At 42.1% G+C, this 27,227-nt stretch overlaps 1 protein-coding gene across 1 annotated transcript in view; it reads right to left on the bottom strand.

The window, feature by feature from the left end:
- Positions 1–27,227, bottom strand: part of GUCY2C (guanylate cyclase 2C) — a 140,049-nt gene that overhangs the window by 101,722 nt on the left and 11,100 nt on the right. Inside the window, exons 4-6 of the mRNA XM_083158185.1 lie at positions 4,616–4,728; positions 4,463–4,530; positions 20–232 (exon numbers count right to left, since the gene is read on the bottom strand). Of these exons, the coding sequence (XP_083014311.1) occupies positions 20–232; positions 4,463–4,530; positions 4,616–4,728 (394 nt within the window). The remainder of the gene's footprint in view (positions 1–19; positions 233–4,462; positions 4,531–4,615; positions 4,729–27,227) is intronic.

Genomic DNA, 27,227 nt, shown 5'->3' on the forward strand with positions numbered 1-27,227 from the left:
TGTTTACATTCTTTCTTACCAGTAACAGGATTCCGAGTGGTTCTCTCGTTTGTAAATATATACAGAATTCCACACAGGTTTGATTGAGTGCTCATTAAATTTCCAGAACTTATTAAAGAAATATGTTATCTTTCTGGCTGGAATTAAAATGCGTGCTAAAAATTTCTTATAATCACATGACAGTCCAAAGCTTCCAGCTGAAATGAGTGGTACCCCAAATGTGTCTTTCAACCTGTTAGGAGAAATAAAAAGGAAATCTGCATATTTTTTTTAATGATATTACTAATTACCATCTCCACTGTGCAAATACTCATTACATATACAAATCTTATTTTACAGGCAAACTAGCATGTTTCATTTTCTCTTCCTAAATATCTATGATAAACATCAAGATATCAATGTATATAAATATTGCTATTAAAATATTTATATTAATGTTCCAAAATTTGGTAGGACCACACTGTTTTACAGATTCCTGGAATTGTTGGTAGACATGTCCTGCTCGCATGCTAGCGGTGCACATGGGGCCCACAGCTGAGAGGGGCCCATTTTCTCTTTCAAAGTTATATGTTATATACATTTTTCACCATTAACCCCTTCACGACATTGCCTTTTAAGGTAATTTTTTTTTTTTTTTTCCTCCTTGCGTTCAAATAAGCGTAACTTTTTTAATTTTCCGGCTATATAGACACATGAGGGCTTTTTTTTTGCGGGACAAGTTGTACTTTGTAATGGTACCATTTACTATACCGTATAATATTCTGGGGAATCAGGAAATAATTCAATGTGGGGTAAAAAAAAAAAAAAACGCCATTGCACAATTTTGCGCTGGTTACGGTTTTTTTTGGAGTTCATAGTTCGTTTAAAATGATGGGTTATCTTTATTCTATGGGTCGTTACGATTCTGGCGATACCAAACTTATATAGTTTTCGTTATGTTTTACCACTAAAAAAAAAAATCGCAACTTTTACGGTTTTTCTAATTTGCGTTGCGTCGCCATGTTCTGCGGCTTATAACTTTTTTATTTTTCCACCTACGGACCTGGGTGAGGGCTCATTTTTTGCGGGCTGAAGTGTACTTTTTAATTAATACCATTATGGGATATGGGCGACTTTCTGATCTCTTTTAGTTATTTTTTTTTGGGTACGCGATGCGACCAAAAAACGTAGTTTTGGCGTTGGGGATTATTTTCCGTTTACGCCTTTAACCGTGCGGGATAACTAATGTTATATTTTAATAGATCGGACTTTTAGGAACGCGGCGATACCAAATATGTTTATTTTTTTTATTTATTTTTTATTTTTATTTGGGAAATGGGGAAAGGGGGGTGATTTGAACTTTTAATATTTTTTTATTTTTTTTTATTTTTAAACTTTATTTATTTTTTTTTTTTTACTTTTACTACAAGGCCCCCTAGTGTACTTGACCACTAGGGGGCGCGATCGCCTGTACTAGGTTCAGCCATAGAGCTCTATGGCTGAACGTAGTGATTTTATGCACTTCCTATTACATCCTGCCTGAGGCAGGATGTAATAGGTATGCATATACGGCCAGCACAGGGGTCTACATTAGACCCCTGGCTACCATGGCAACCGATCGGCACCCTCCGATCTCGCTGCGGGGGGCCCCGATCGGCGCCGGAGGGGGGCGCCCCCCCTCCGATCAGCTATTTAAGCACTGCGGGCGCTTTGCCCGCGGTGCTTAAAGGGTTAAACGGCCACGATCGGCGAACTCGCCGCTCGTGGCCGTGAGAGCAGGGACCTGGCTGTAATATACAGCCATTACCTGCTCTCTTTCAAGCCAGCTCACTCCGTGAGCTGGCTTGATTCCCCCGCAACGGCCATATGACGTATATATACGTCATATGTCGTGAAGGGGTTAAGTGGTATGGATTCCAGTCGATCGGTTGACAGTCAAACAGTTGCCCCATATGATCTATATGCATTAGGTGAACAGGTACAGAGGTTGCTATGGTCAGAAGGTCGACATGCTTAAGTTTGACAGATACAAAAGTTTGTCAGGTTCAAATGGTCAGATCAAGTTTTTTCCTTTGCTTTTTCAACTTTTTTATGTATTTGCTTAAAAAAAATGTTCTGATACAGTATTTCAAAGCCACACCAAGTAAAATGATTTGATATGCACATATAGTCGCAATTACACACAAAATATAGATATCACTATATACGACTGTATGTGCATACCAAATAATGTTGCAATGTTTGGGTGAAATACTGTACCAGAACATTTTTTATGTAAATAGTCACAATTACATACAGAATATAGGCATGCTGTATAGCACTTTAATCATCAAAAGCTGCGTGTGCATCTAGTTAGCATCCTTTAACATAAAAAAACAGAAAAATGACACGTACAGATCTATTTTGACAAATCATACTGCATTTTTAAGATTAAAAATAATTTTTTAAATATTTATATATTACAAATGTGCTCTTTGTACCTGAAATGTATTTTAAACATTAAAACATTAAAACTCCCCCAAACAAACCATCTCTTATTATATCAGACTTTATAGAGCTGTTTTGAGTGAGACTTGCTAAGTCGGCACCCATTACTAACTGGCCTGCAACTGTTATACTATATATATCACATTCCGATTGGTCCAAATATATCGGACACTTCCTGGTCTAAACACCATCAGATTTGCAAACAGCATGAAAAAGTTGCACGCTATTACAATTCTGGGAAAAGTCTCAAATTCTAGTGCCCAAATTTGAGCCACTTTTCAGAATTGCTAAAATCGTCTCTCATTACAACCCGGACTATTTTTAAAAAAATGTTAACTTTTCCCATGCTTGGAACAATCGAAAAACCTAAAAGTTTTATTTCCATAATTCGTGCATTTCCTTAAAACAACTTTCTTTCAACAAATAAGACACAACAGCAGAACTGTAGCCAGTGGTGTAGCTAGGTGCCACGGTGCCTGGAGCAAGGGCAGGTTTTGTGAACCCCCAATTTGTTGTGGGGGGGGGCTCTTGCATGGTGAAAAGGGGGCACGGCCTAACATACTTGTTGAGTACCCTTATCCAAAACGCTCGGGACCGGAAGAATTTTGGATAACAGATTATTCCGTATTTCAGAATATTTTTATATTCCAATTATGTATCTTGAAGTATCTTGCATTTATGTTGAACAAACACATCAAATACATGAAATACACACAAATATATTGGTCGATGCAATTTATTACCTGTTCATAACCCCAATATCCACTACGTATGGAGTTGATTTTATATAGTGTGGCGAGCGCAGTAATCCGCATCCGCTCACCATGCTTCGGGCTTGCCACACTATATAAAATCAACTTCATGCGTAGTGGATAGTGGTGTTATGAACAGGTAAAAAATCGCATCAGATCGTCCGCTGTGAAACTAAACAAGTACCATATATTTTATTTGTGCATAAAACAAGGTTTCAAAACATGAAACAAAGTTTGTGTAATATCAGATACTGAATTTGAATGACAAGCAATCATTGTCTCACATATTTAGTGGCAGTTACATATCAAGTCCTCAGTAGTGCTTTTAGCATAAGGGATACTCAACCTGTACCACACACTGTAATACCCATTTCACATTTTAGCGGACTTTGTAATATCCATTACACATAAAGCCACATGCCGTAATGCCAATTACACATAAGTATCAATTGGTTGGAGATGGCGGATTGTCAAGTATGTCCCCCAAATTCAGTATTTTCAGTGTATGCCCTACTGCAGCAAAAAGAAGGACATGTTCCCTTCATGTGGGAAGGATCCCTTGGTGGTGGAATACCAGATATTTGCACTGTCAGTTAAAATGTCTGTCAGTTTGAGTGGTATTTTATTTGATCATGTATGTTTGCTTGGCATTAGTAAGATAAAAATCCAGTCACTGTGACTAATAAAGTTTAGAAACCATCAGCAACAATGTGTCACCATAATAAATAAATAGGGAACCAATAGCAATTACTTTGGGTTATATTCAATGCCATTTTGGTGAGCTATGATGGCGAGCTGTGCCTATTACTCGCCATCATAGCCCACCCTCAGTATTCAACCCACCCTCTACACTCACAGTTTCTACAACGCTGTTTCTAAAAAGCGAGGTGGAAACGGCGAGTGCGGCCATCAAAACGGTGAGGCTCGTGGCTATATGCAGCGGGCTCACTGTATTAGCGGCGAACCTCGCCATTCGGGGGAATGTTCGTCGTCCTCGGACAGAGGACATGGAATAGGGCGAGCGGCTGGCGAGGGGGCTAAACGGTGAGGATTGCTTGTTTTCGGTGATCCTCACTGAAAACAAGCCATCCCCACCATAAAATCCCCCATCGCTGGCTACATTGAATATACCCCTTTGTCAGAGATCCCACCAATGTGTAGAAGTGGTATCAGCTACACTACGTATTTAAAGTGTTGTGAATTGTAAATTCAAGATGTACAGAATGTTACTTTAGCATACTCACGAGAGAATCTGGTAAGTGGCATAGGTACATGTTGGACCAAGGATGACACAGCCTAACTCATTTTTCTCCTGTAGAATCAATAGAAAAGTGTCTTAGCTGAGCAATATAATTTGGCAGAAAAACATGTGTATTGTATGTTCAGAACAGACTTACACTGAGTTTCTTCAGCTTCTCTACTCCTTCGCACCCACTGGATACACATCCTGCTGTCAAGTATAGGTGTGTCGTAAACACTTGGTAGTCAACATTTACAGTGACCTTTTTTCCTATAAAATAGAAGAGAAAAAAATCTACTCTTGCTGACGTTCCATACATTTTGTTAATATATAAATAATCAGAATTTGGTTTCTTATTTTGCTAGTTTCAGCGGTACTATGCCTTTCAAACACTCCAAATAATAATTAGATATTGGGCCAGATGCACTAAGCTACAAAAGTGATAAAATGGAGAGTGATAAACAACCAACTAATAAGCTCCTGCCTGACATTTTTCAAACACAGTCTGCTACATGCAAAATATGAGCTGATTGGCTGCCAGTTTATCACTCTCCATTTTATCACTTTTGAAGCTTAGTGCATCTGGCCCATCAACTCAAATTTTTGTAATTTTTGAAAAAAAAAATTCTAGTGTTAAACATATCAGAATATCTTTTTTGTCTATGTGAAAAGTGCGTTGCATAAAAAAATGGATTGGGTGTGGCCAAGTACGGTATGTGTAGCAGCACAACGTCACTTTGGAATGGTACACTAACACTGCCTGCCACAAGTTCTGGAAGCCATTTCCAGGTATCTTTCAAAAACTCACACTCTTGTTGTCCCTCTCCATCATGACAATGCACCTGCCCACATTGCCAACGCCAGCTTGGACATCTGCTGTTCAGATCAGACAATGCTCCCTGCGATTTCATTGTGTTTCTACAAATCAAGTGCAAGGTGCATGGGGTTCTTTCACTCACCAGAAACGGAAGTGGAGACCTACATCTAGCATGTAGAAGACTAGGGCCGGATTAACCACAGGGCGACAGGGGCGGTCGACCTAGGACCCCCACATATCAGGGGCCCCCACACCAGCACTGCTGAGGCAGTGGCTGGTGGGTGGCCGGCTTCGGGGTCGGGCAGCACGGGGCGGACAGGACGTCCTTGCAGCTGGGCAGCCAGCGGCGGGGTCCCTGCGGCGGATGGGAAGTCAGTGGTGGGGTCCCTGCAGCAGATGGGAACTAGTAGCACTACTAGTTCCCATCCGCCGCAGGGACTCCGCCGCTGACTGCCCATCCGCCACAAGGACCCCGCTTCCTCCCAGGTGCTGCATGGATCCCGCTGCGAACAGCACTGCACAGACCCCAGTTGTCTGGCCCAGATACCACTTGCCTCCATCCTGGGGGGGCACCACAATTTTGTTGTCCAGGGCCCCCACAGACCTTAATCTGGCCCTATAGATTTGAGCACATGCAACTTAGCACAGACTGCTCTGGCGAATACATTGAAAAAATGTAATGCTCACTTTGTAAATATAATACTTTTGTGGATCCGGAAACATATTGCACACTCCACGTATGCTACTTACGCTTTAAGGCTACACTGTACAGCCAAAAGCAGACAGAGGATGATTCTGGCAGTATGCTTCTGTTTTATAATAAACACACACAGAATTGCCTGTCTCTCAGCATTGCCATGCATGGTTGTCACTGATTAGTAGTAAAGTATCACAGCAACAGTCTCCTGGCAGCTTGGTTGTTAGCATGGCTGCCTCTGCGTGTTGGGTTCAAGGTTTTTATTTCAACCAGGTCCCTATGTCTGGTTTTACTTCACATGTTGCTTTGAGTAGTAGTCATATAAATGGTCTCTTTATTGTATAGAAGATATTCCATAGATTGTACATCAGTCATAAAAAAACACTTTCATTGTAGATTTGTCACTAAGATGCTTCTTGGATTATATATCTGTTACTAGAATGCTGTATTACATAGAAACATAGAATTTGATGGCAGATAAGAACCACTTGGCCCATCTAGTCTGCCCCTTTTTTAAACATGTTACCTCAAACCTATGCTTATCCCAAGCATGTTTAAATTGCTCTACTGTATTTGCTTCTACCACCTCTGATGGGAGGCTATCTACTTATCCACTTCCCTTTCTGTGGAGTAATTTTTTTCGAAAATGTCACCTGAATCTTCCTTCCTCTATTTTCAGTGCAAGTCCTCGTGTTCTGTTGCTTCTCTTCCTGTAAAAAATGTCTTCCTCCTGTACTTTGGTAAAACCCTTGATATATTTGAAAGTTTCTATCATGTCCCCCTTTCCCTTCCCTGTGTTACGACCACCATAGCAGCTACCCTCGCTCCCTGTGCTGTCTCTGACCTGCTGTACCCTGGCGCTATGCCCTCTACCCTGGCGCTCACCTCCACTTCTGGTGCCGGCGCCGACCTGCTGTGTCGCCCACCATGGTCCATGTCCCTTCGCCGGGTGTTGGTTCTGGTGTGCAGTGTCTTGGCGTTCTGGCTCCAGGCAGCTTGAGGCAGAATCCACCATGATGGTGTCCACGTCCTTCTAGGCCTCAGGTCAGGAAGCGCCGGCTGCAGCGCCTCCGCGTAGTATTCCTCGACGGCTGGTTTGTGTCGCCACACGGGCGGCGGCCATCTTGTTGGTCCCCAGAGCCTATACTTCACAGCTCCAGCCGTGATGTTAATCCTGCGGCCAATTACATTTTAGCTCAGCACTTAAATACTGACTAGCCGGCCAGACCGGCAGTCAGTACAATGTTGTCCAATACATAGCATCTCGCTGTGCATCGTCGGCAATTCCTGCAGCTTCTCACAGCTACAGCCTGACTCCCAGTCCTCCGGTGAAGCCTTCCCATCCTCCCGCTCCTGCTGGTCGTCCACTGCTATTACCAAGTACTACCACAGATTCTCCATTGCCTCCTATTGGGATTTAATAACCATTAGGGCTAACATCCTAAAAGGTGTGATCCTTTCTCCTTCATCCCGACGGTTATCATCTGTGGCCCAGTACCCCTTGTCCTCCTGCAGCCACGACCTCATTCAGCAAATCCTTTTCTTATTGGCTTTATCAATTTCAAGTTCTTCATGAATATCTTCAGTCATATTATTGTCTTCAAGTTCTTCATCAATATATTCAATTAAATTATCGTCCTCAAGTTCTTCATCAATATATTCAATTATATTATCGTCTTCAAGTTCTTCATCCATATCTTCAGTTATAGTATTGTCTTCAATTCCTTCATCGAATATCTACAGTTATATCATCATTGTCTTCATCATTATCATTGCTCATATTATCATTGTCATCAGTTCTTTCATTATTATCATCAGTCATAATTACTGTATCATCATCATTACTGCTGTATATCAAAATCCTTTATTAAAGGTTAAATTTTACTCATTGGTCTCCTTCTGCTCTGTTGTCCATGCAACAGCCCTACATCAAAGCACCCAGCCTCCGCTACACTCCGGCTGGTGCTTCACCAGGTTCACAGAACGTGACACCCTGCTCCAAACTAGAGATGGGCAAAGTGACTCACTAAAGAGAGCGGGATTTGAATGAGCGCTCAGTGAAAAGATCTGGTTCTTTGGGACAGCTCACTGGCTCACTTTAAAAAACACATCCCATTGGACAACTTTTATCTTAGTCAATTTCCCCCAATATGTTAATTTGGTAAGCCAAATATATCAATTCAGCTAGTAACCAACAGTCAGCAGAACAGCTGAACACTGCTAAGATCCCATATGCCGCTGGCCAGACCCACTTGTCCAATAAAGCCTCTAAAATGACTATCCCCACAGCGTTAAGGTTCAGTGTGTTCAACACCACACACGCAAGTGTGTAAATTAAGCCAGACAGGGAGGACCGTTTGATACCCGACAATGATGCAGCACACAGCTAGTAATGTAGTCAAAAGGGGGGTACACGTGCTAGAAACAGTGTATATAGAATAAGATAGAGAATTTATTATATGTATATATTGCACTGGCCAGTGGCAATCAATTATTTAAAATAACATATGGATATGATAAAAGTTAATGATAAATACAAAACACATCAAAGGCTGCAATAGTTAAAAAAAAACAGGGCAATTATATCTGGACAGACTTATTTTGATGACTCCATAGCAGTTCTTATTAACTGATGTCTGGCCAGACAAAAATAAGAAAAAATAAGAAATTTAAAATGCAAAAAAAATTAAAAAAAAAGGAGCAAAAAATAAAAATAGTAGTTAATTATAAAGTTATAGCCTGTGGGTCCCAAGCTGCTGCTGTCCTACTGCTATATTTGAGGCAGTAATCGATTTTAAAAGTAAACCAGTACTTGCTTTTTGGATAATTGACAGGCAGATGAGGGATCCAGTTCTGGAGCTCCAGAAAGTGTAGAGGGGGTATTTAAAAGCTGTATGACGCGTTTCTCCGCTTCCTGTGTAGGTGTCAGCGGCTTCATCAGATATTCAGATGATGTGTATAAGCTGGTTTAAATAGGGAGTGTTTGTAGATCTCTTGATTGTTTAGCAGCTGTGGTGCCGTCTCTCAGCGTGTGATCAACCAATCCTTGCGGGGGTTTGCCGGGTCTGGCCAATCCGGGGCCCGTCCCTTAGTGGGTGCATCATGCCTTCTTGCGTTATACGCCTCGATGTAGTGGTATGTCTTGTGGGCGCATTTCCCGCCCCCATGTGCGTTCCACGTCTCTTACTGGCATTGACACGCTCTTATTCAGCCGCATTGACTAGATCGGGAAGTGCGCTCCAAGCCTCGCTATGGGATATTGCAAACTCAGCGGCTCGACTTTATTCAATTGTCTCCAGGCATTCATAGTCTGCATATATTAGTTTGAAAGTTTCAGAGACCGTGCTCCTGTCCATTTGTGGAGAGCGCATGAAAGGGTCAATAGATCCCATGGGCCTGTTATCATATATATACCTGTATCGGCCATCTTGTTTGTGGGCAAAACTGCCCTTTGGTCAGAATAAAGGGCATCAAGTCGCTATAGTTGTCCGCAGTACTTTAGGACTTTATAGTTGATCTGACATAGGTCACATTTATCATATGTAACAGCACACTCTTTTAATTACACCAGCTTATATAGATGAAAGGTATACTTTTATATATATATATATACATATATATGTTACAAAAAAGAGGGAAGAAAAATAGGGATAGTAAATTTGGACAAGAAAGAAATAAAATGCCTAACTTATGCATATATAGACAAGAATCAATTTCAGATAGACCCCTATAGATCGGGGTCTCTGGAGAAATATATATTCATAAGAAACCAAAGGGAAGATAATTATAGATGTAGATATGTAGTTCGATGAGGACCTCCACTCAGACCAAGAGTCCTCAAAACTATACAATTATTTTACTACGATGATATTTTTTCTTAGTATAACTCCCGTACATCCCCACCACCCAGATGGACCTCTGGTGTAATGTTGGTGATGGTTGTAAGTGTGTCGTTAGGTATCTAATAATGTATACTGTCAGAGACAACAAAAGATAAAGGAAAAGTAATACTAAAACTGAAAATAGTTGCTAATATAGACATATCAAGAATTGGATTGTCAGGCAAAGGTATGTAAGAACCCTTATGACCTTTAAACCTAAATGGTTTGTTTATATTTTACCTAGTATCTGTAAAAAACTTTATACATATTGCTTGATATAGTCCAAACATAGTGGGCATCATTGGTTGGACTGTCTTTTTAGTAGATCCCCATATGTTTGAAATATTATTATTTGTAGCTGGACATATACCCCTACAGACCCGCCTTCACCCAGATGGACCTCTGGTGTGAAGGGAAAGTCTACAAGGGCCCCATATCCAGGATTCAAATGTTATTAAGTTCGATGGTGTCGTTCAGGCCGTTAGGTACTAGGGAGCCCATACGGAAAATCCAATAGGCCTCCCGTCTGTTGAGGTGGCCAAAACAATCACCACCACGACTGGTCGTTTTAACATGCTCGATTCCTATAGCTGACATTCCCTCAAGGGTGCCCTTCTGGCAGGAGTGACAATGTTTGGAGAGTGGATGATTACGAATTCCACCCAGTATATTCCGTCTATGTTCCATAATTCTTATGTGTAGAGTGCGTGTAGTACGACCAATGTATTGTCTACTGCATTTACAAGAAATGAGGTAGACAACATAGGTTGTTTTGCAGTTTATAAATTCCTTAATATTAAATGATTCACCTGTTGTATTTGAGGTGAACTTTGTAGTTCTTCTCGGGCAGAGTTTGCAGACAGTGCAATTATGATTGGTCTATGGTGGCCTGGTGGTTTTTCTGGTAACCAATTTGTATTTTCATTCTTTATGTTTATGGTTTTATTTTGAAAATGACTTTGTGTCAATTTTCCTTTTAAATTATCTGCTTTGCGGAATGTCACCCGGTCTACAATGCCTGCCCCCTGATTAAGAAGTATATCCTGTCGCAGTATTTTGGAATTCTTGCTAATAATTGTTTTTATCTCTTTAGCATAACTGTTATACTGGGTAGTAAATTAACATGTTCTATTTTTCTCTGCATCCTTTGTGGTGGGGTTCGGATTAGCTTTGGCTTCCTGTAGGAGAATTTGTCTTGGGATTAGCTTAACTTCTGTGAGGGCTTTGGACAGAATTTCAGAGGGATAACCTTGTTCTTCAAAGGACTTGAGTAGGATGTTTGCTTGTCTCTCGAATGCTTCGTTCGTAGAGCAGTTCCGCTTTATACGGATCAGTTGACCCTTAGGTATATTTGCTATCCAGGGTCTTGCATGGGTACTGTGGAAGTTTAGATATCAGAAGTTAAGCTAATCCCAAGACAAATTCTCCTACAGGAAGCCAAAGCTAATCCGAACCCCACCACGAAGGATGCAGAGAAAAATAGAACATGTTCATTTACTACCCAGTGTAACAGTTATGCTAAAGAGATAAAAACAATTATTAGCAAGAATTCCAAAATACTGCGACAGGATATACTTCTTAATCAGGGGGCAGGCATTGTAGACCGGGTGACATTCCGCAAAGCAGATAATTTAAAAGGAAAATTGACACAAAGTCATTTTCAAAATAAAACCATAAACATAAAGAATGAAAATACAAATTGGTTACCAGAAAAACCACCAGGCCACCATAGATGTGGCAATCATAATTGCACTGTCTGCAAACTCTGCCCGAGAAGAACTACAAAGTTCACCTCAAATACAACAGGTGAATCATTTAATATTAAGGAATTTATAAACTGCAAAACAACCTATGTTGTCTACCTCATTTCTTGTAAATGCAGTAGACAATACATTGGTCGTACTACACGCACTCTACACATAAGAATTATGGAACATAGACGGAATATACTTGGTGGAATTCGTAATCATCCACTCTCCAAACATTGTCACTCCTGCCAGAAGGGCACCCTTGAGGGAATGTCAGCTATAGGAATCAAGCATGTTAAAACGACCAGTCGTGGTGTTAATCGTTTTGGCCACCTCAACAGACGGGAGGCCTATTGGATTTTCCGTATGGGCTCCCTAGTACCTAACGGCCTGAACGACACCATCGAACTTAATAACATTTGAATCCTGGATATGTGGCCCTTGTAGACTTTCCCTTCACACCAGAGGTCCATCTGGGTGAAGGCGGGTCTGTAGGGGTATATGTCCAGCTACAAATAATAATATTTCAAACATATGTGGATCTACTAAAAAGACAGTCCAACCAATGATGCCCACTATGTTTGGACTATATCAAGCAATATGTATAAAGTTTTTTACAGATACTAGGTAAAATATAAACAAACCATTTAGGTTTAAAGGTCATAAGGGTTCTTACATACATATGCCTGACAATCCAATTCTTGATATGTCTATATTAGCAACTATTTTCAGTTTTAGTATTACTTTTCCTTTTTCTTTTGTTGTCTCTGACTGTATACATTATTAGATACCTAATGACACACTTACAACCGTCACCAACATTACACCAGAGGTCCATCTGGGTGGTGGTGATGTACGGGAATTATACTAAGAAAAAATATCATCGTAGTAAAATAATTGTATAGTTTTGAGGACTCTTGGTCAGAGTGGAGGTCCTCATCGAACTACATATCTACATCTATAATTATCTTCCCTTTGGTTTCTTATGAATATATATTTCTCCAGAGACCTGGATCTATAGGGGTCTATCTGAAATTGGTTCTTGTCTATATATGCATGTTAGGCATTTTATTTCTTTCTTGTCCAAATTTACTATCCCTATTTTTCTTCCCTCTTTTTTGTAACATATATATGTATATATCTATATATAAAAGTATACCTTTCATCTATATAAGCTGGTGTAATTAAAATAGTGTGCTGTTACATATGATAAATGTGACCTATGTCAGATCAACTATAAAGTCCTAAAGTACTGCGGACAACTATAGCGACTTGATGCCCTTTATTCTGACCAAAGGGCAGTTTTGCCCACAAACAAGATGGCCGATACAGGTATATATGATAACAGGCCCATGGGATCTATTGACCCTTTCATGCGCTCTCTCCACAAATGGACAGGAGCACGGTCTCTGAAACTTTCAAACTGATATATGCAGACTATGAATGCCTGGAGACAATTGAATAAAGTCGAGCCGCTGAGTTTGCAATATCCCATAGCGAGGCTTAGAGTGCACTTCCCGATCCAGTCAATGCGGCTGAATAAGAGCGTGTCAATGCCAGTGAGAGACGTGGAATGCACAAGGGGGCGGGAAATGCGCCCACAAGACATACCACTACATCAAGGCGTATAACGCAAGAAGGCATGATGCACCCACTAAGGGACGGGCCCCGGATTGGCCAGACCCGGCAAACCCCCGCAAGGATTGATTTTTCTGGAAAGGTGGAAATAAGTGTGGCGCTCCTATAATTCTGCTGCCTGGATTTCCAAACCCGTGGATCAATCCCTATTGATCCAATGAATGTCTAGACAAAAAAGAAAGGTGTGGGGTTCTGGAAAAAATGGCGCTGAATGAAGAATATGTCTGTACTTATCTTTATATGGGGGTTCTTCTGGTTGATGGTATTTTTTGCTTGAGAATTCGTCTCCAGAGCAATGGGAATATGAAAAGATAAGATTTGAAAAATAGAACGATATGATGGTCTATCTTTATACTGAAGGGTTAATCAAGAGAGCATCCAGTGTTAGCAAGGGGGTATACCTCACTTACACTGGTATGTTGTATAATACACATATAATGTTATCTTTTTAGATGATGGGTGCGTACCCGTACTCACGGCGTATTGGGTCTTGCCACTCCTCAAAAGGTTTCTTTTTGGATATCCTCGTTCAGAAAAAGTGTGCAATTCTTTAGTCATAAAAAGAATTTATTTTTATAAAAAAACACACCAAAGTTAAAAATTGTTTTTAAAAATGTGTCTTTCACTCCTATGGTGTGATGAGGGAGGTAAGGAGATGAGGTCTTGATCCACGGGGTAGTGCCGGTTTACACCCAGGTGTCAAATAGTGGGATCTTACCTTCTCTCCAACCATCACCTCAAACACTTTTCGGATAGAAAGGCACCTTCCTCCTGCCAACGCGTTTCGAGCTGTGGCTCTTTATCAAGGCATGGTTGATAAGATCCCACTATTTGACACCTGGGTGTATACCGGCACTACCCCGTGGATCAGGACCTCATCTCCTTACCTCTCTCACCACACCATAGGAGTGAAAGACACATTTTTAAAAACAATTTTTAACTTTGGTGTGTTTTTTTATGAAAATAAATTATTTTTATGACTAAAGAATTGCACACTTTTTCTGAACGAGGATATCCAAAAAGAAACCGTTTGAGGAGTGGCAACACCCAATACGCCGTGAGTACGGGTACGCACCCCTCATCTAAAAATATACCATTATATGTGTATTATACAACATACCAGTGTAAGTGAGGTACGCCCCCTTGCTAACACTGGATGCTCTCTTGATTAACCCTTCAGTATAAAGATAGACCATCATATCGTTCTATTTTTCAAATCTTATCTTTTCATATTCCCATTGCTCTGGAGACGAATTCTCAAGCAAAAAATACCATCAACCAGAAGAACCCCCATATAAAGATAAGTACAGACATATTCTTCATTCAGCGCCATTTTTTCCAGAACCCCACCCCTTTCTTTTTTGTCCCCGCAAGAATTGGTTGATCACACGCTGAGAGACGGCACCACAGCTGCTAAACAATCAAAAGATCTACAAACACTCCCTATTTAAACCAGCTTATACACATCATCTGAATATCTGATGAAGCCGCTGACACCTACACAGGAGGCGGAGAAACGCGTCATACAGCTTTTAAATACCCCCTCTACACTTTCTTGAGCTCCAGAACTGGATCCCTCATCTGCCTGTCAATTATCCAAAAAGCAAGTACTGGTTTACTTTTAAAATCGATTACTGCCTCAAATATAGCAGTAGGACAGCAGCAGCTTGGGACCCACAGGCTATAACTTTATAATTAACTTCTATTTTTATTTTTTGCTCCTTTTTTTTTTGCATTTTAAATTTACTATTGCAGCCTTTGATGTGTTTTGTATTTATCATTAATTTTTATCATATCCATATGTTATTTTAAATAATTGATTGCCACTGGCCAGTGCAATATATACATATAATAAATTCTCTATATTATTCTATATACATTGTTTCTAGCACGTGTACCCCCCTTTTGTCTTTTGTTCTCACACTAGGAATTAGATATTCCTTTTCACGCTGCCTGAACCCTGTGCACATGGGGGATAAACTCTAGACAAAGGGGGTTATTCTAGTTCACTCTTTCTGACAAAATCCTTCTTAGACGGACAAAACCATGTGCACTGCAGGGGGGCAGATGTAAAATGTGCAGAGAGAATTAGATTTGGGTGAGTAATTTTGTTTCTGTGCAGGGTAAATACTGGCTGCTTTATTTTTACACTGCAATATAGATCTCACTTTGAAGAAAAACCCCACCCAAATCTAATTCTCTCTGCATAAGTAACATCTGCCCCACCTGCAGTGCACATGGTTTTGTCCATCTTAGAAGGATTTTGTCAGAAAGAGTGGACTAGAATAAGGCCCAAAGTGTCTTATAACCCCTTTCCCTCTGTGTGTATCTTGGTATAAAACCAAAATCTGACTACCAAGCAGATTGATACTGTATAAGTAATTTTGGGACAACAGGGCAGAGCGCCATTTGTTTTCTTTACCTAGTAATGTAGTCCACTGATGTAAAAGAGGTGTGATACACCAGGAAGTAAAGCAAGTGGGAGACACAGACACATGGAGATTGGAAGAGTGTACAGTTTATTCTATAGAGCCAAGATGTCATCCTCATCCTCCTCCTCCTCTGATTCCTCACCCCCTTCAGTGCATACTTCCTCATTCTCACAGATTATCAATTCATCCCCGCTGGACTCCACAATTACAGGTCCCTCCTGGACTTCATTCAAGAATTGATAATTAATTTTGATAAAAGATCATCTTCTCCACATTTTGCGGAAGCAACCTCCTACGGCGCTCACTGACCAGGTTCCGTGCTGCACTAAAAACTATTTCAGATTACACACTGGAGGGGGGGACAACTCAGGTAAAATAGAGCCAGTTTGTACAGGTGCCTCCAAACTGCCTTTTTTTTCCGGCAATACAGGTATGGACTGTCTACTTTGATGCTGTCATATGACATGTCTACTTGGATGCTGTCACCAAAGTAATCCTCCACCATTTTTTCAATGGTGACAGCATCCAATGCAGCAACAGTAGACACATCAGCAATTGTTGGCAGGCCCTTTAGTCCGGACCAGATGTCCAAACAACCTCCTGCCTGCCCTGCATCCCCGCCAGTGGGTTATGTGGGAAATCGCAGCTGTTTCCTCGCAGCCACAGGTGTGGGAGAAAATGAAGGAGGAGCTGTGGCCATGTCACAATCCACTTCAGATGACAATCTCCTGACCAGCAGGTCTTTGCACCGGAAAGAGAGAAACAGAGAAACACAGAGATACGCTTTAAACCAAGGATCAAGCACGGTGGCCAGAATGTATTCCTCTGACTTTAGTAGACTGACCACCCTCGTATCCTGGCAAAGCATATGAAGGGTTTCATCCACAAGAGCTACATGCTTTGCGTAATTGCAATGCTTTAGCTCCTCCTTCACTTTCTCCAGCTGCTTCTGCAACAGCCTGATTAGGGGAATCGGACAGACAAGAAGCTACCAGGTAGCTGGATGGGCGCTGACAGAGGCTGCTTTGTAAAGCTGCTACCACTGGGACTGAGTAGGTCCCAAAAAAATGGAGAAAAGACAAAGAAAAAGGTAGCGCTTGGACCAATGAGGATTTACAATAAAAAGTTAACATTTATTGGTACACATACATCTTATAACACATTAAAAATTGAAAAATTAAAAACAAATTCAAAATCAAGGTTCACTGCCCACAGAGCCACTAATGTCAATAGGTTTTCCAGGGGGAGAGAAAACCAAAAATGGGGATCCGCTCCTATTTGTGCCGCCAGATGAAAGAACAGGGGACCAGTTGGTAAAAGCGGGGAGTATTGTACTTCCCTTATGCAGAATATAATTTAGATGAGGTATAGTTACCAGTGCAGTCCTTATGATACGTAGCTTTGGGAGATCTTTAATCCTTTTATGGATAGCGTGTATGCTGTGTCTTCCCTTGATGCTGGAACGTGAAGAAGGACCAAATGTAGCACTGTAAAAAGGTTGTCCGGTCCACTGGTAGGGGCGGCTGGTTGGATCCCAACAGGTAAAGTGCAGGTGCGTAAAGTGGCAGTTGGGGGCAGGAGAATAGAGCAGCTCCTGACGCATTTCGCTGTCACACAGGGACAGCTTTTTCAAAGGTATAAAGCTGCTGGACACTTGGGGGTTTATATACCCAGATTTAATTGGAAAGGCAGTGCACCTGTAGAATTAAGATCTGTTGGGATCCAACCAGCCACCCCTACCAGTGGACCGGACAACCTTTTTACAGTGCTACATTTGGTCCTTCTTCACGTTCCAGCATCAAGGGAAGACACAGCATACACGCTATCCATAAAAGGATTAAAGATCTCCCAAAGCTACGTATCATAAGGACTGCACTGGTAACTATACCTCATCTAAATTATATTCTGCATAAGGGAAGTACAATACTCCCCGCTTTCACCAACTGGTCCCCTGTTCTTTCATCTGGCGGCACAAATAGGAGCGGATCCCCATTTTTGGTTTTCTCTCCCCCTGGAAAACCTATTGACATTAGTGGCTCTGTGGGCAGTGAACCTTGATTTTGAATTTGTTTTTAATTTTTCAATTTTTAATGTGTTATAAGATGTATGTGTACCAATAAATGTTAACTTTTTTATTGTAAATCCTCATTGGTCCAAGCGCTACCTTTTTCTTTGTGATTAGGGGAATCACCTGACTCAAGCTGGAAGTGTCGGAACTGACTTCACATGTGGCTGGAGAACCTTGCACAACACGGAAATTAACCTCTACTGTGCTTGAGTCTGGTGCATCCCAGCTCCTCTGCCTATGTCGTAGGTGGCTGTGTAGGCTTGAATGGCCTTTTTCTGCTCCTCCATCCTCTGCAGCATATAGAGGGTGGAGTTCCAGCACATCACCACCTCTTGTTTAAGCTGATGGCAGGGCAGCTTGAGGAGTTTTTCAGCAGGCAGCGGCAAAATGCCAAAAGAGTCCGCAAATTTTGCGGGCCACCGCAAGCATCTCCTGCATGCTCCTAACATTTCTTTATGAAATGCTGCACCACCAAATTTAATGTTTGGGCAAAACATGGCATGTGCTGGAAATTGCCCATGTGTAATGACTGCACAATGTTACTGGCGTTGTCCAACAACATCCCCAGGAGAGTCTAAGTGGGGTAAGCCACTGCGAGATGATTTCCCTAAGAGGTTGTCGGCATTGTGCCTCTTACTGAAACTGGTGATACACAGCCTAGCCTGCATTGGAAGGAGCTGGCATGCAGGAGATGCTGTTGCTGTTGATGCGGAAGGTCATGTATCTACCCAGTGGGCTGTCACAGTCATATAGTCCTTAGTTTGACCTGATCCAATTGTCCACATGTCCGTGGTTAAGTGGACAGTGGGTACAGCTGCATTTTTCAGGGCACTGAGGACACTTTTTCATGCGTCTCTGTACACCCCGGGTATCGCCTGCCTAGTGAAGTGGAATCTAGTCGGGATTTGGTACTGGGGACACAATACCTCCATCAATCATCTAAATCCCACTCCACTGATGGCGGACACCGGATGCACGCGTGACACCAACATACTGTAGCTGTCAAGGCAGCAGTTATCCGCTTTGCCATAGGAGGACTGCTGTCATACGTCCTTATGGCAAATGACTGTTGGATGGTCAAATGCTTGGTGAAAGATGTAGCGGTCTTACGACTTCCCCTCTGGGATGATGACAGACTCCCAGCAGCAACAGCAGCAGCAGTTGGCGTAGCGCTGCAGGATCCTCCGGAGGAATCCTGGATAGAAGAGGAGTCAGTCATGATGGTGACATGGCCCGCAGGACTCCCACCGATCCGGATTGAGGAGGAAATTGATGAGGAGGGAGTTGCTGGTGTGCTTTTCAGGTGCTTGGATACAGTATAAGGACCAAGGGATTTAGGTGTCCCTGGACTGCTGAAAGTTATGAATTATGAAGGGTTTTCAGGTGAAGTATAAGGGTGGATGTCCCTAGGTGGGCAAGATCCTTGCCCCTACTTATTGAAGCTTTACATAAGCTACATATGGCAATACATTTGTCTGGATTTGGATAAAAAAAAATCCAGACCAAAGAGGTGGATTATTGGTCCTCTGCTCAGGCATGACGATGGGCTTTTTCATCACATGGACAACAACTGTCCCCCCCCCCCTCCTGGTGCCTCATTTAAGCAAACCACGTTGGCATCCTCCTTGTCAACTTCCTCCTCAGTGCCAGCTACAGCAATATCCTGGTGTACAACATTGACACCTTCATTATTAAAATATGGAACTAGACTGTGGGTGATCCTTCCAGCATATGCAGAGGGTGAACTGCAAATGGTTAAAGGAGGCACCTCTTCATGTACATTGATGGGAAGGTCCGGCATCACAACCACTGACACCCTTGGACTCTCCTTGGGGTTTTGTGATAAAAAATGTCTTTAGAAGGCAGAGTTGTTTGCTGTCTGTTTGTCGGTGAAAGCTTAACTCTCTTAAATTTTGTATAGGGCGGGGGAGAGGAGGAGGACTTTGATCGTCATTTGAAGCTGAACCACTAGTCATGCACGTAGGCCATGGCGTTAGCCATTCCTTGGCACTCCGTGTCTTGAATGGCATATTGGCAAGTTTACATTTCTCCTCCACCGATATACATTTATATTTTAGAGTCCGTTTACCTAACTTTGGCTTTGATTTTACATGCCATCTACTTTGACACTGGGCATCGGCCTTGGCAGACGACATTGATGCTATTTCATCGTCTATGTCATGACAAGTGGCAGCAGCTTCAGAACTATGAAAAAGTGACTCTTCATCATTCCCTATTTTTTTATCTTCCATATTTTGGATCTCCATTATTTTTGTGGAATTATGCCACAGGACAACACCACTGGAGTGCAATTATATACATCAGTAGGGTGGCCCAAGCAGACAGGATTTATATACTGCGATAGGTACTGTTAGGCAGTGGCAACAGCAGACTGGAATTATATACTGCAATAGGTACTGATAGGCAGTGGCAACAGCAGACTGGAATTATATACTGCAATAGGTACTGGTAGGCAGGGCACCAGCAGACTGGAATTATATACAGCAGTAGGTAGGCAGTGGCAAGAGCAGACTGGAATTATATACAGTGATAGGTACTGATAGGCAGTGGCAACAGCAGACTATAATTATATACTGCAATAGGTACTGGCATGCAGTGACACCAGCAGACTGGAATTATACACTTCGATAGGTACTGATAGGCAGTGGCAACAGCAGACTGGAATTATATACTGCAGTAGGTAGGCAGTGGCAAGAGCAGACTGGAATTATATACAGTGATAGGTACTGATAGGCAGTGGCAACAGCAGACTGAAATTATATACTGTGATAGGTACTGGTTTGCACTGGCAGGGCACCATCAGACTGAAATTATAAGCAGTAGGTAGGCAGTGGCAACAGCAGACTGGAATTATATACTGCAATAGGTACTGGTAGGCAGTGGCAACAGCAAACTGGAATTATATACTTTGATAGGTACTGGTAGGCAGTGGCACCAGCAGACTGGATTATATACTGCGATAGGTACTGGTAGGCAGTGGCACCAGCAGACTGGAATTATATACTGCGATAGGTACTGGTAGGCAGTGGCAACAGCAGACTGGAATTATATACTGTGATAGGTGCTGGTTGGCAGGGCACCAGCAGACTAGAATTATATACAGCAGGAGGTAGGGTGTGGCAACAGCAGACTGGAATTATATACTGCAGTAGGTAGGTACTGGTAGGCAGGGCCCCAGCAGACTGGAATTTAATATATAGGTAGGTAGTGGTACTAGTAGGCACTGGCAGGGCACCAGCAGACTGGAATTTATTACAGCAGAAGATAATAGGTAGGCACTAGCAGTGGCACCAGCGGACTGGAATCATACACAGTAGGTAGGTAGGTACTGGCAGCTACTAGGCAGTGCAGGCACTAGCAGTACCAGTGGACTATACAGCAGATGCAGGCCCCAGCACAGAGGAGGAGAGACAGTACACAGCAGAAGAACACAGTCGTCCTTGCTATGGTGATCCCACTGAGCAGAGAGGAGACACAGTACACAGCAGCACACGAGGCCCCAGCAGAGAAAGTGCACAGCAGCAGCACACCCTTTTCCACCCTGCCACTAGACTGGAGTGAAAATGGCGGTGCGGGAGGCGCAATTTAAGGGATTCCGGATCTCACGAGCATCCGATGCCGGGCGATGACGTTTTGCCCGCGCGCCCGGATCCGAGTCAGGCAGGAAGCTCTGAGCACCACTCGGATCTGGGCTCGAATTACTACCATTCGTGCGGGCTCGGATCACCTAATACACCTATTTTTTTTTTACGAATCTAGCTTAGTCAATTTCCCCCATTATCTTCTAAACAGAGAACAAAAGCATCAATACAATTTAAATGATGATCATAAGCATAAGGTTATATGTCTTACAGACCATAATATTGCAGATACACAAACAGTCCCCTTATATGCTTGCCCTATTAACTATCATAAGCAAACTAATGTCAGCAGATTTTGTTTGTCGGGAGTATTGCCACCTAACAACAGCTGGTGGGTTAGCTGGTGCACTTATCTTCTCATATAGATGGGGATCAGGGAGTGCTGATGCTCAGAGCCGGCCCTAGCCTAAATGATGCCCTATGTAAGAATTCGGCTGGTGCCCCCTAGCACCGCCACTAGTTCCACCTCTGACCCTGCTCCCCTTTCCCAGCACCATCAACCCTCATCATAGCAGTCATCATTTTGGTGCTCCTACACGCAATATTTTAAATAGAAACAGTGCACACATTCGGTGCGCAGCCCAAACAGGGGTGTGTTCTTGCTGGGAAGGGGCATGGCCACCTAATAGTACCCCCAATTCAAATTATGCCACACAGTAGTGCAACTTTATTCACATTATATCATGCAATGGTGTCCCTTATTCACGTTACATCACACAGTAGTACCACTTTACCTTATGTACACTCCTCACATTATTCACATTATACCCTTAGAAAAAAATCCTGAGAAAATATTTTATTTTAAGCACCTCCATGGCCACACTGCAACCCAGCACAAAGCAGTGTGTGCTGGGCAGAGGAGAAGAGCTGCAGCTGCTGCTGTCACTTAAGGGGAGGGGGCCCGGGGCCCCCACTGGGCCCTTCCATCAGACTTTGGCCTGGGTAATTTGTACCCCCTACTCCTTTCTCTCGGCACCCCTGATAATACCACACAACAATGCCCCTTACACATAACACACATAATTATGTCCTTATAACCATAATGCCCCTTACACATTATGCCAACCTTTATTAATGCCCTTCATACACATAATGACACACATAATGCCCCTTACACATATGTTGCACATTATTAATGCCCTTATACACATGACACACATAATGCCCATTACACATATGTTGCACATTATTAATGCATTTATACATGACACACATAATGCCCCTTACACATATGCCGAACACTATTGCACAACCAACCCACCCGCTGACAGCACTCGCACAGCTGCTAACACTGTGACCTCTGCCTCGGCTTGGATACAGATGTTTCCTCATACATCTTGACTCAATAAGCCATGCAGCTCCTGGCCAGTTCTGCTAACATTGGGTGCCTTTTTTTGCTGAAAATTTGTCTTATTTGCATTGTTATGTGACCAGGACACACAAGGAGCTTCCGATGATTAAAATGATATGTGGCATAAATATATTCTGTGTGCGACTGTGGCTGTACCTGCATACGGAATGCTATTTTACAGTGATTTCCATGAATACACTATTTCATATGCAGATACAGCCTCACTCACACACAGAATATAGGCATGCTGCATATCATTTTATCATTCCAAATGCCCTAAGCAATTGCCTAGTTTGCCTATGCCTAAGGCCGGCTCTGCTGATGCTGCTTGTCACGGACATGTGGGCACTTCATATGCATTTAAAAAAAGCACTTGCAGTAAGTGGTGTTTCTTCTAGAGCTGTTTAGGAAAAACACCTCTTTCCCAGGTATTGCTCCTAACTGTAATACCTCCATGGCCTGCAGTTGACCACAGTCTCCAGCCCATGGCTGGCGTATCTTTCCTTCCTCTGACAGGCATTATGCACAACAGCTCTAGTATAAAGAAGCAAGTGAGCAGCACTCGCTAACCCTATCTCACTCATTACAAAGACATCACTAACTCTGTGGACTGGGAGTCAGAGGAGGTTACTAGAACCAATGCATCTTCTTACAGAGGCAAGAATAGCAACCTGCAAAAGGCCAAAGTCTGGAAGGTTGAATGCCTCTTTCTAAATTATACAGATCTCATATGGCACTGAGCAAGCATTCTCAGTTGTATAATCCTGACAAATTAGCCTTAAGAACATCCCTCAATAATGAGGATGAAATGGTTCTCTGCAACTTTACCAGAATTCTGGACATCCCTGCCATTTTTTCCCCAGATATTGATCCACTTTTCGCTGTACTCATGGGTGATAATGCCCAGAGTAACACTATTGATAAATTACTGCGGAAAATCCAGTTCAAAGTTTCAGATGCTTATGGCCCACTGTGGTTTTAACTGGATAAATCGCAGAACGAAGGAGTCTCTAGCAACTCCATAGACTCCTTCTTGTAGCTTCTTAAATTTCCCTTTTGAAAGCTATTAGCAAGACTACAAGTCCGTTGCGGACCAGAGGGATCACCAAGCCTTTCAAATGGCTAGGAGGGTTATTCTCTTGTAGCCAGAAGTTCAACTCCAGACCAGAAAGGCATATCCAGAGTACTCAGAGGAGGAATGTCTTGGACATGAGTCACAAAAGGTGCTGTGTCCGGCAAGGCAAACCCCTCCAGGAAAGACATAGGATACTGTAAGTGGCCTTTATGTACTCCATTATCCTTGACTTCCTCCTGCAATACTGTAGCTTCCTATAGACATATTACCACAGACAGGTGGTTTTGAAAAATCATAGAAAAAGGCCTGTTCTTTACCCTCCATACGTTTCCATGCTACAGTACATATTTCCTCACTCAAAGAATGCCAGTCCTCTGCTAGAATGAGTAATATATATATATACTTGATGTGCTTGTGCTGTACGGATGTGCCAGGTGAATTGTCTTGACAAAGGCCCTCTAGTGGCCGAAACGTCGACCTCCTCACAAAAGTAAGATGTTTTTGTATCTTTAACAAGTACCATTAAATTACTATTGGTCTTATTGGTGAGTGCTCCTTGTGGATCTATTTCTGGCTCTACACCTGTGATATATTGGGAACATCGTTGGATGTTTGCTTAAGTGGAGCACCCTAAACGTTGACAGGGGCTGGCCGTGAGTGCGGATTCCCCAAAATATATATATATATATATAATAATAATATCAGGGTGACATAGAGCTGGCAGTCACTTTCAAAAATAACTGTATCAGCCATATTTTACCAGTAAATTAAAAGGACAGTTCATACAGGGTAATTCTTTCTGTATGGAAAGTCTGACCAACGTATCTTTCATGATGGTCAATAATGATTTTTGTATCAAAATCAACCTCACAGAGACCTTTTATACAATCCAAGTCCACCCAGAATATCAGGAGGCTGCTAGTGTTTCTGTGGAATGATGACTCCCAACTAGAGGATTGTTATGGTGTTTGGCCTACTCATTGCTTCTTACACACTCACCAACCTTATTAAGGCTGTAGTCACACATCTGCATCAGAAAGCAGTCCAATGCATCATCTACTGTACTTAGACAACCTCCTGGTAGGCGAGGAGAACGAGGATGTACTTCTATCTCAGAAAAAGTTCATTTGAGTTCTCTGGTTTTCCATAAATTCCAACATATCAATACTGCTGGCTTGTCAATCAGTTGTTTTTCTGGATTTTCTCACAGTCGTTTACTTTCTCAATAGCAGTACCCTTAGACAGATGGAGATAGAAAATGTTGTATCCCATGCTTTTTATCTCCAATTTTCCTTGGGATACTAAACCATGGTTATAGGAAAGATGAGAGTTTTGGATCCAGGTTTTCTCCATGCAACCCTTATATGCAAACATTTCCAGGACCTTCAGTCATCTCTATTCCAGTTGAGGCTTGTAAGATTCTTGGTTCACAAGGAGATCCTGAGATGGACAGTCCTCAAGCTGCCTCCTCCCAGATCACTTTTTAATACCACCACTGGATATCTTCTTCACCTCTGATGCTTCCCTCACATGCTGGTTAGCTTTCACAAAAGACAGAATGCAGAATGGGAGGCATTTCATCTATCATACTCTGTCGGGAAGAAGTGGACATTTGGAAACTGGGCAGGTACAGAACCAAAGCTTTTTGTTTTTCAGTTGTGAGACTTCACCACTAAAAAATGTAACATTTTGGATTGCTATACCTGAATCCATAAATAGACAGATAGGTCATAAATGTTTTTAGTTTTGTACGTGTGTCTTTTTATAATTTTGTCTGTGATTGCATTATTAAATGTCAATTTTTAGAGCCTATATCAGCATGGATTGCTAACTTGAGAGCGATTATCATCTGACTGTATGCGTTCAATATGCACAGGCTCAAATTGTAAATAAAAATGCAAACATTCAGATTCTTAATCCAGTCACAATTTGACTGACAGGAAGTTGAGCAAAAACATGGCATTTGCTCAGTTGCAGATGGATGCGGGACCATTTGTCTACAACAAGAAGATAGACAGCCATTAGGTCGACACCATTAGTTCGAGAACTCAATAGGTCAACATGCTTTTAGGTCGACATGCCATTAGGTCGACATACCATTAGGTCGACATGTCATTAGGGCGACATGCCATTAGGTCGACACTGCCATTAGGTTGACAGCGTCTAGGTCGACAGTCAAAAGGTTGACATGTTTTTTTTCACTGTTTTTTTACCCAAATGTCGACACAGTCGACATGGACACAGTTTGAAGTGAACCGCAGCCCCTCGCATCGCTCGATTCGCTCGCCATGCTTCGGGCACGGTGCCTCGCTGCTCCCGGCACACTATTATAATCTAACTCCACGCCCTAGTGGATGGTAGGGCATGAAATACCGTCTGTCGGCACATGTCGGCTCAAAAAACAGTGAAAAAAACCATGTCGACCTTTTGACTGTCGACCTTTTGACTGTCGACCTTATGGCAGTGTCGACCTAATGGCATGTCGACCTAATGACATGTCGACCTAATGACATGTCGACCTAAAAGCATGTCGACCTATTGAGTTGTCGAACTAATGGTGTCGACCTAATGGCTGTCTATCTACTTGTTGTCTACAAATAGTCCGGATACCGTTGCAGATTAGTGGAAGCTTTGGACTTATTCACAATTTGCACAGGCGGCTGATACTCTTCAATGATCCGGGAATTGTGAATGCATTTGCGAATGCATGGCGGCAGCTTTCTGCTCACAGTCCACTCCATTTTGTCTATAAAACGACCAATGTTGAATTAGCCCCATTTACCTTCATATTTCCAGTTTATTGATTTTTATGATGGGACTAATTTGATCCTAATAAGGTTATTTACATTTTTGGTCTTATACTAACACTGCAGTTGAATGTCGGTACACACTGACGTTACCTGACCAAAGAAACCTATACAATATAGGTTGTGCTACCACTTTTTTATGCTGTGGGAGACATTTCGCCCTATTACACTAGGTGGTGCTCTCTCTCTCTCTCTTTGCTGTGTTTTAATTGATTATGTGATTAACAACACATTTTCTGCTGGTTAAGGAGATGCCACTCATGCACACGATGAGGAGTGTTATAAAGCATTTCACTACAGTTACACAGAAACTTGCTTCACAATTGTTTTGTGTTTTCAACAATACCTGTGTGCCCCCAAATCTGTTTCACTTTCTTGTACTTTATATATCTGTGTGTATATATGTATATATATGTATGTATGTATGTATGTATGTATGCTGTCTATATAAACACACCAATGTTTACACCATTTAACTGCCTGATTGTGAGCTCGGTTTTACAGCTGGAGTAGGAAAACATGTTTTATTTTAATTAAATGTATACCAATAAATCTATAAATATTCTAACAATAATTAAATAACTTTTTGATAA

Source organism: Crinia signifera, chromosome 8 (assembly GCF_055691185.1).
Source record: "Crinia signifera chromosome 8, ASM5569118v1, whole genome shotgun sequence".
Lineage (NCBI taxonomy): Eukaryota > Metazoa > Chordata > Amphibia > Anura > Myobatrachidae > Crinia > Crinia signifera.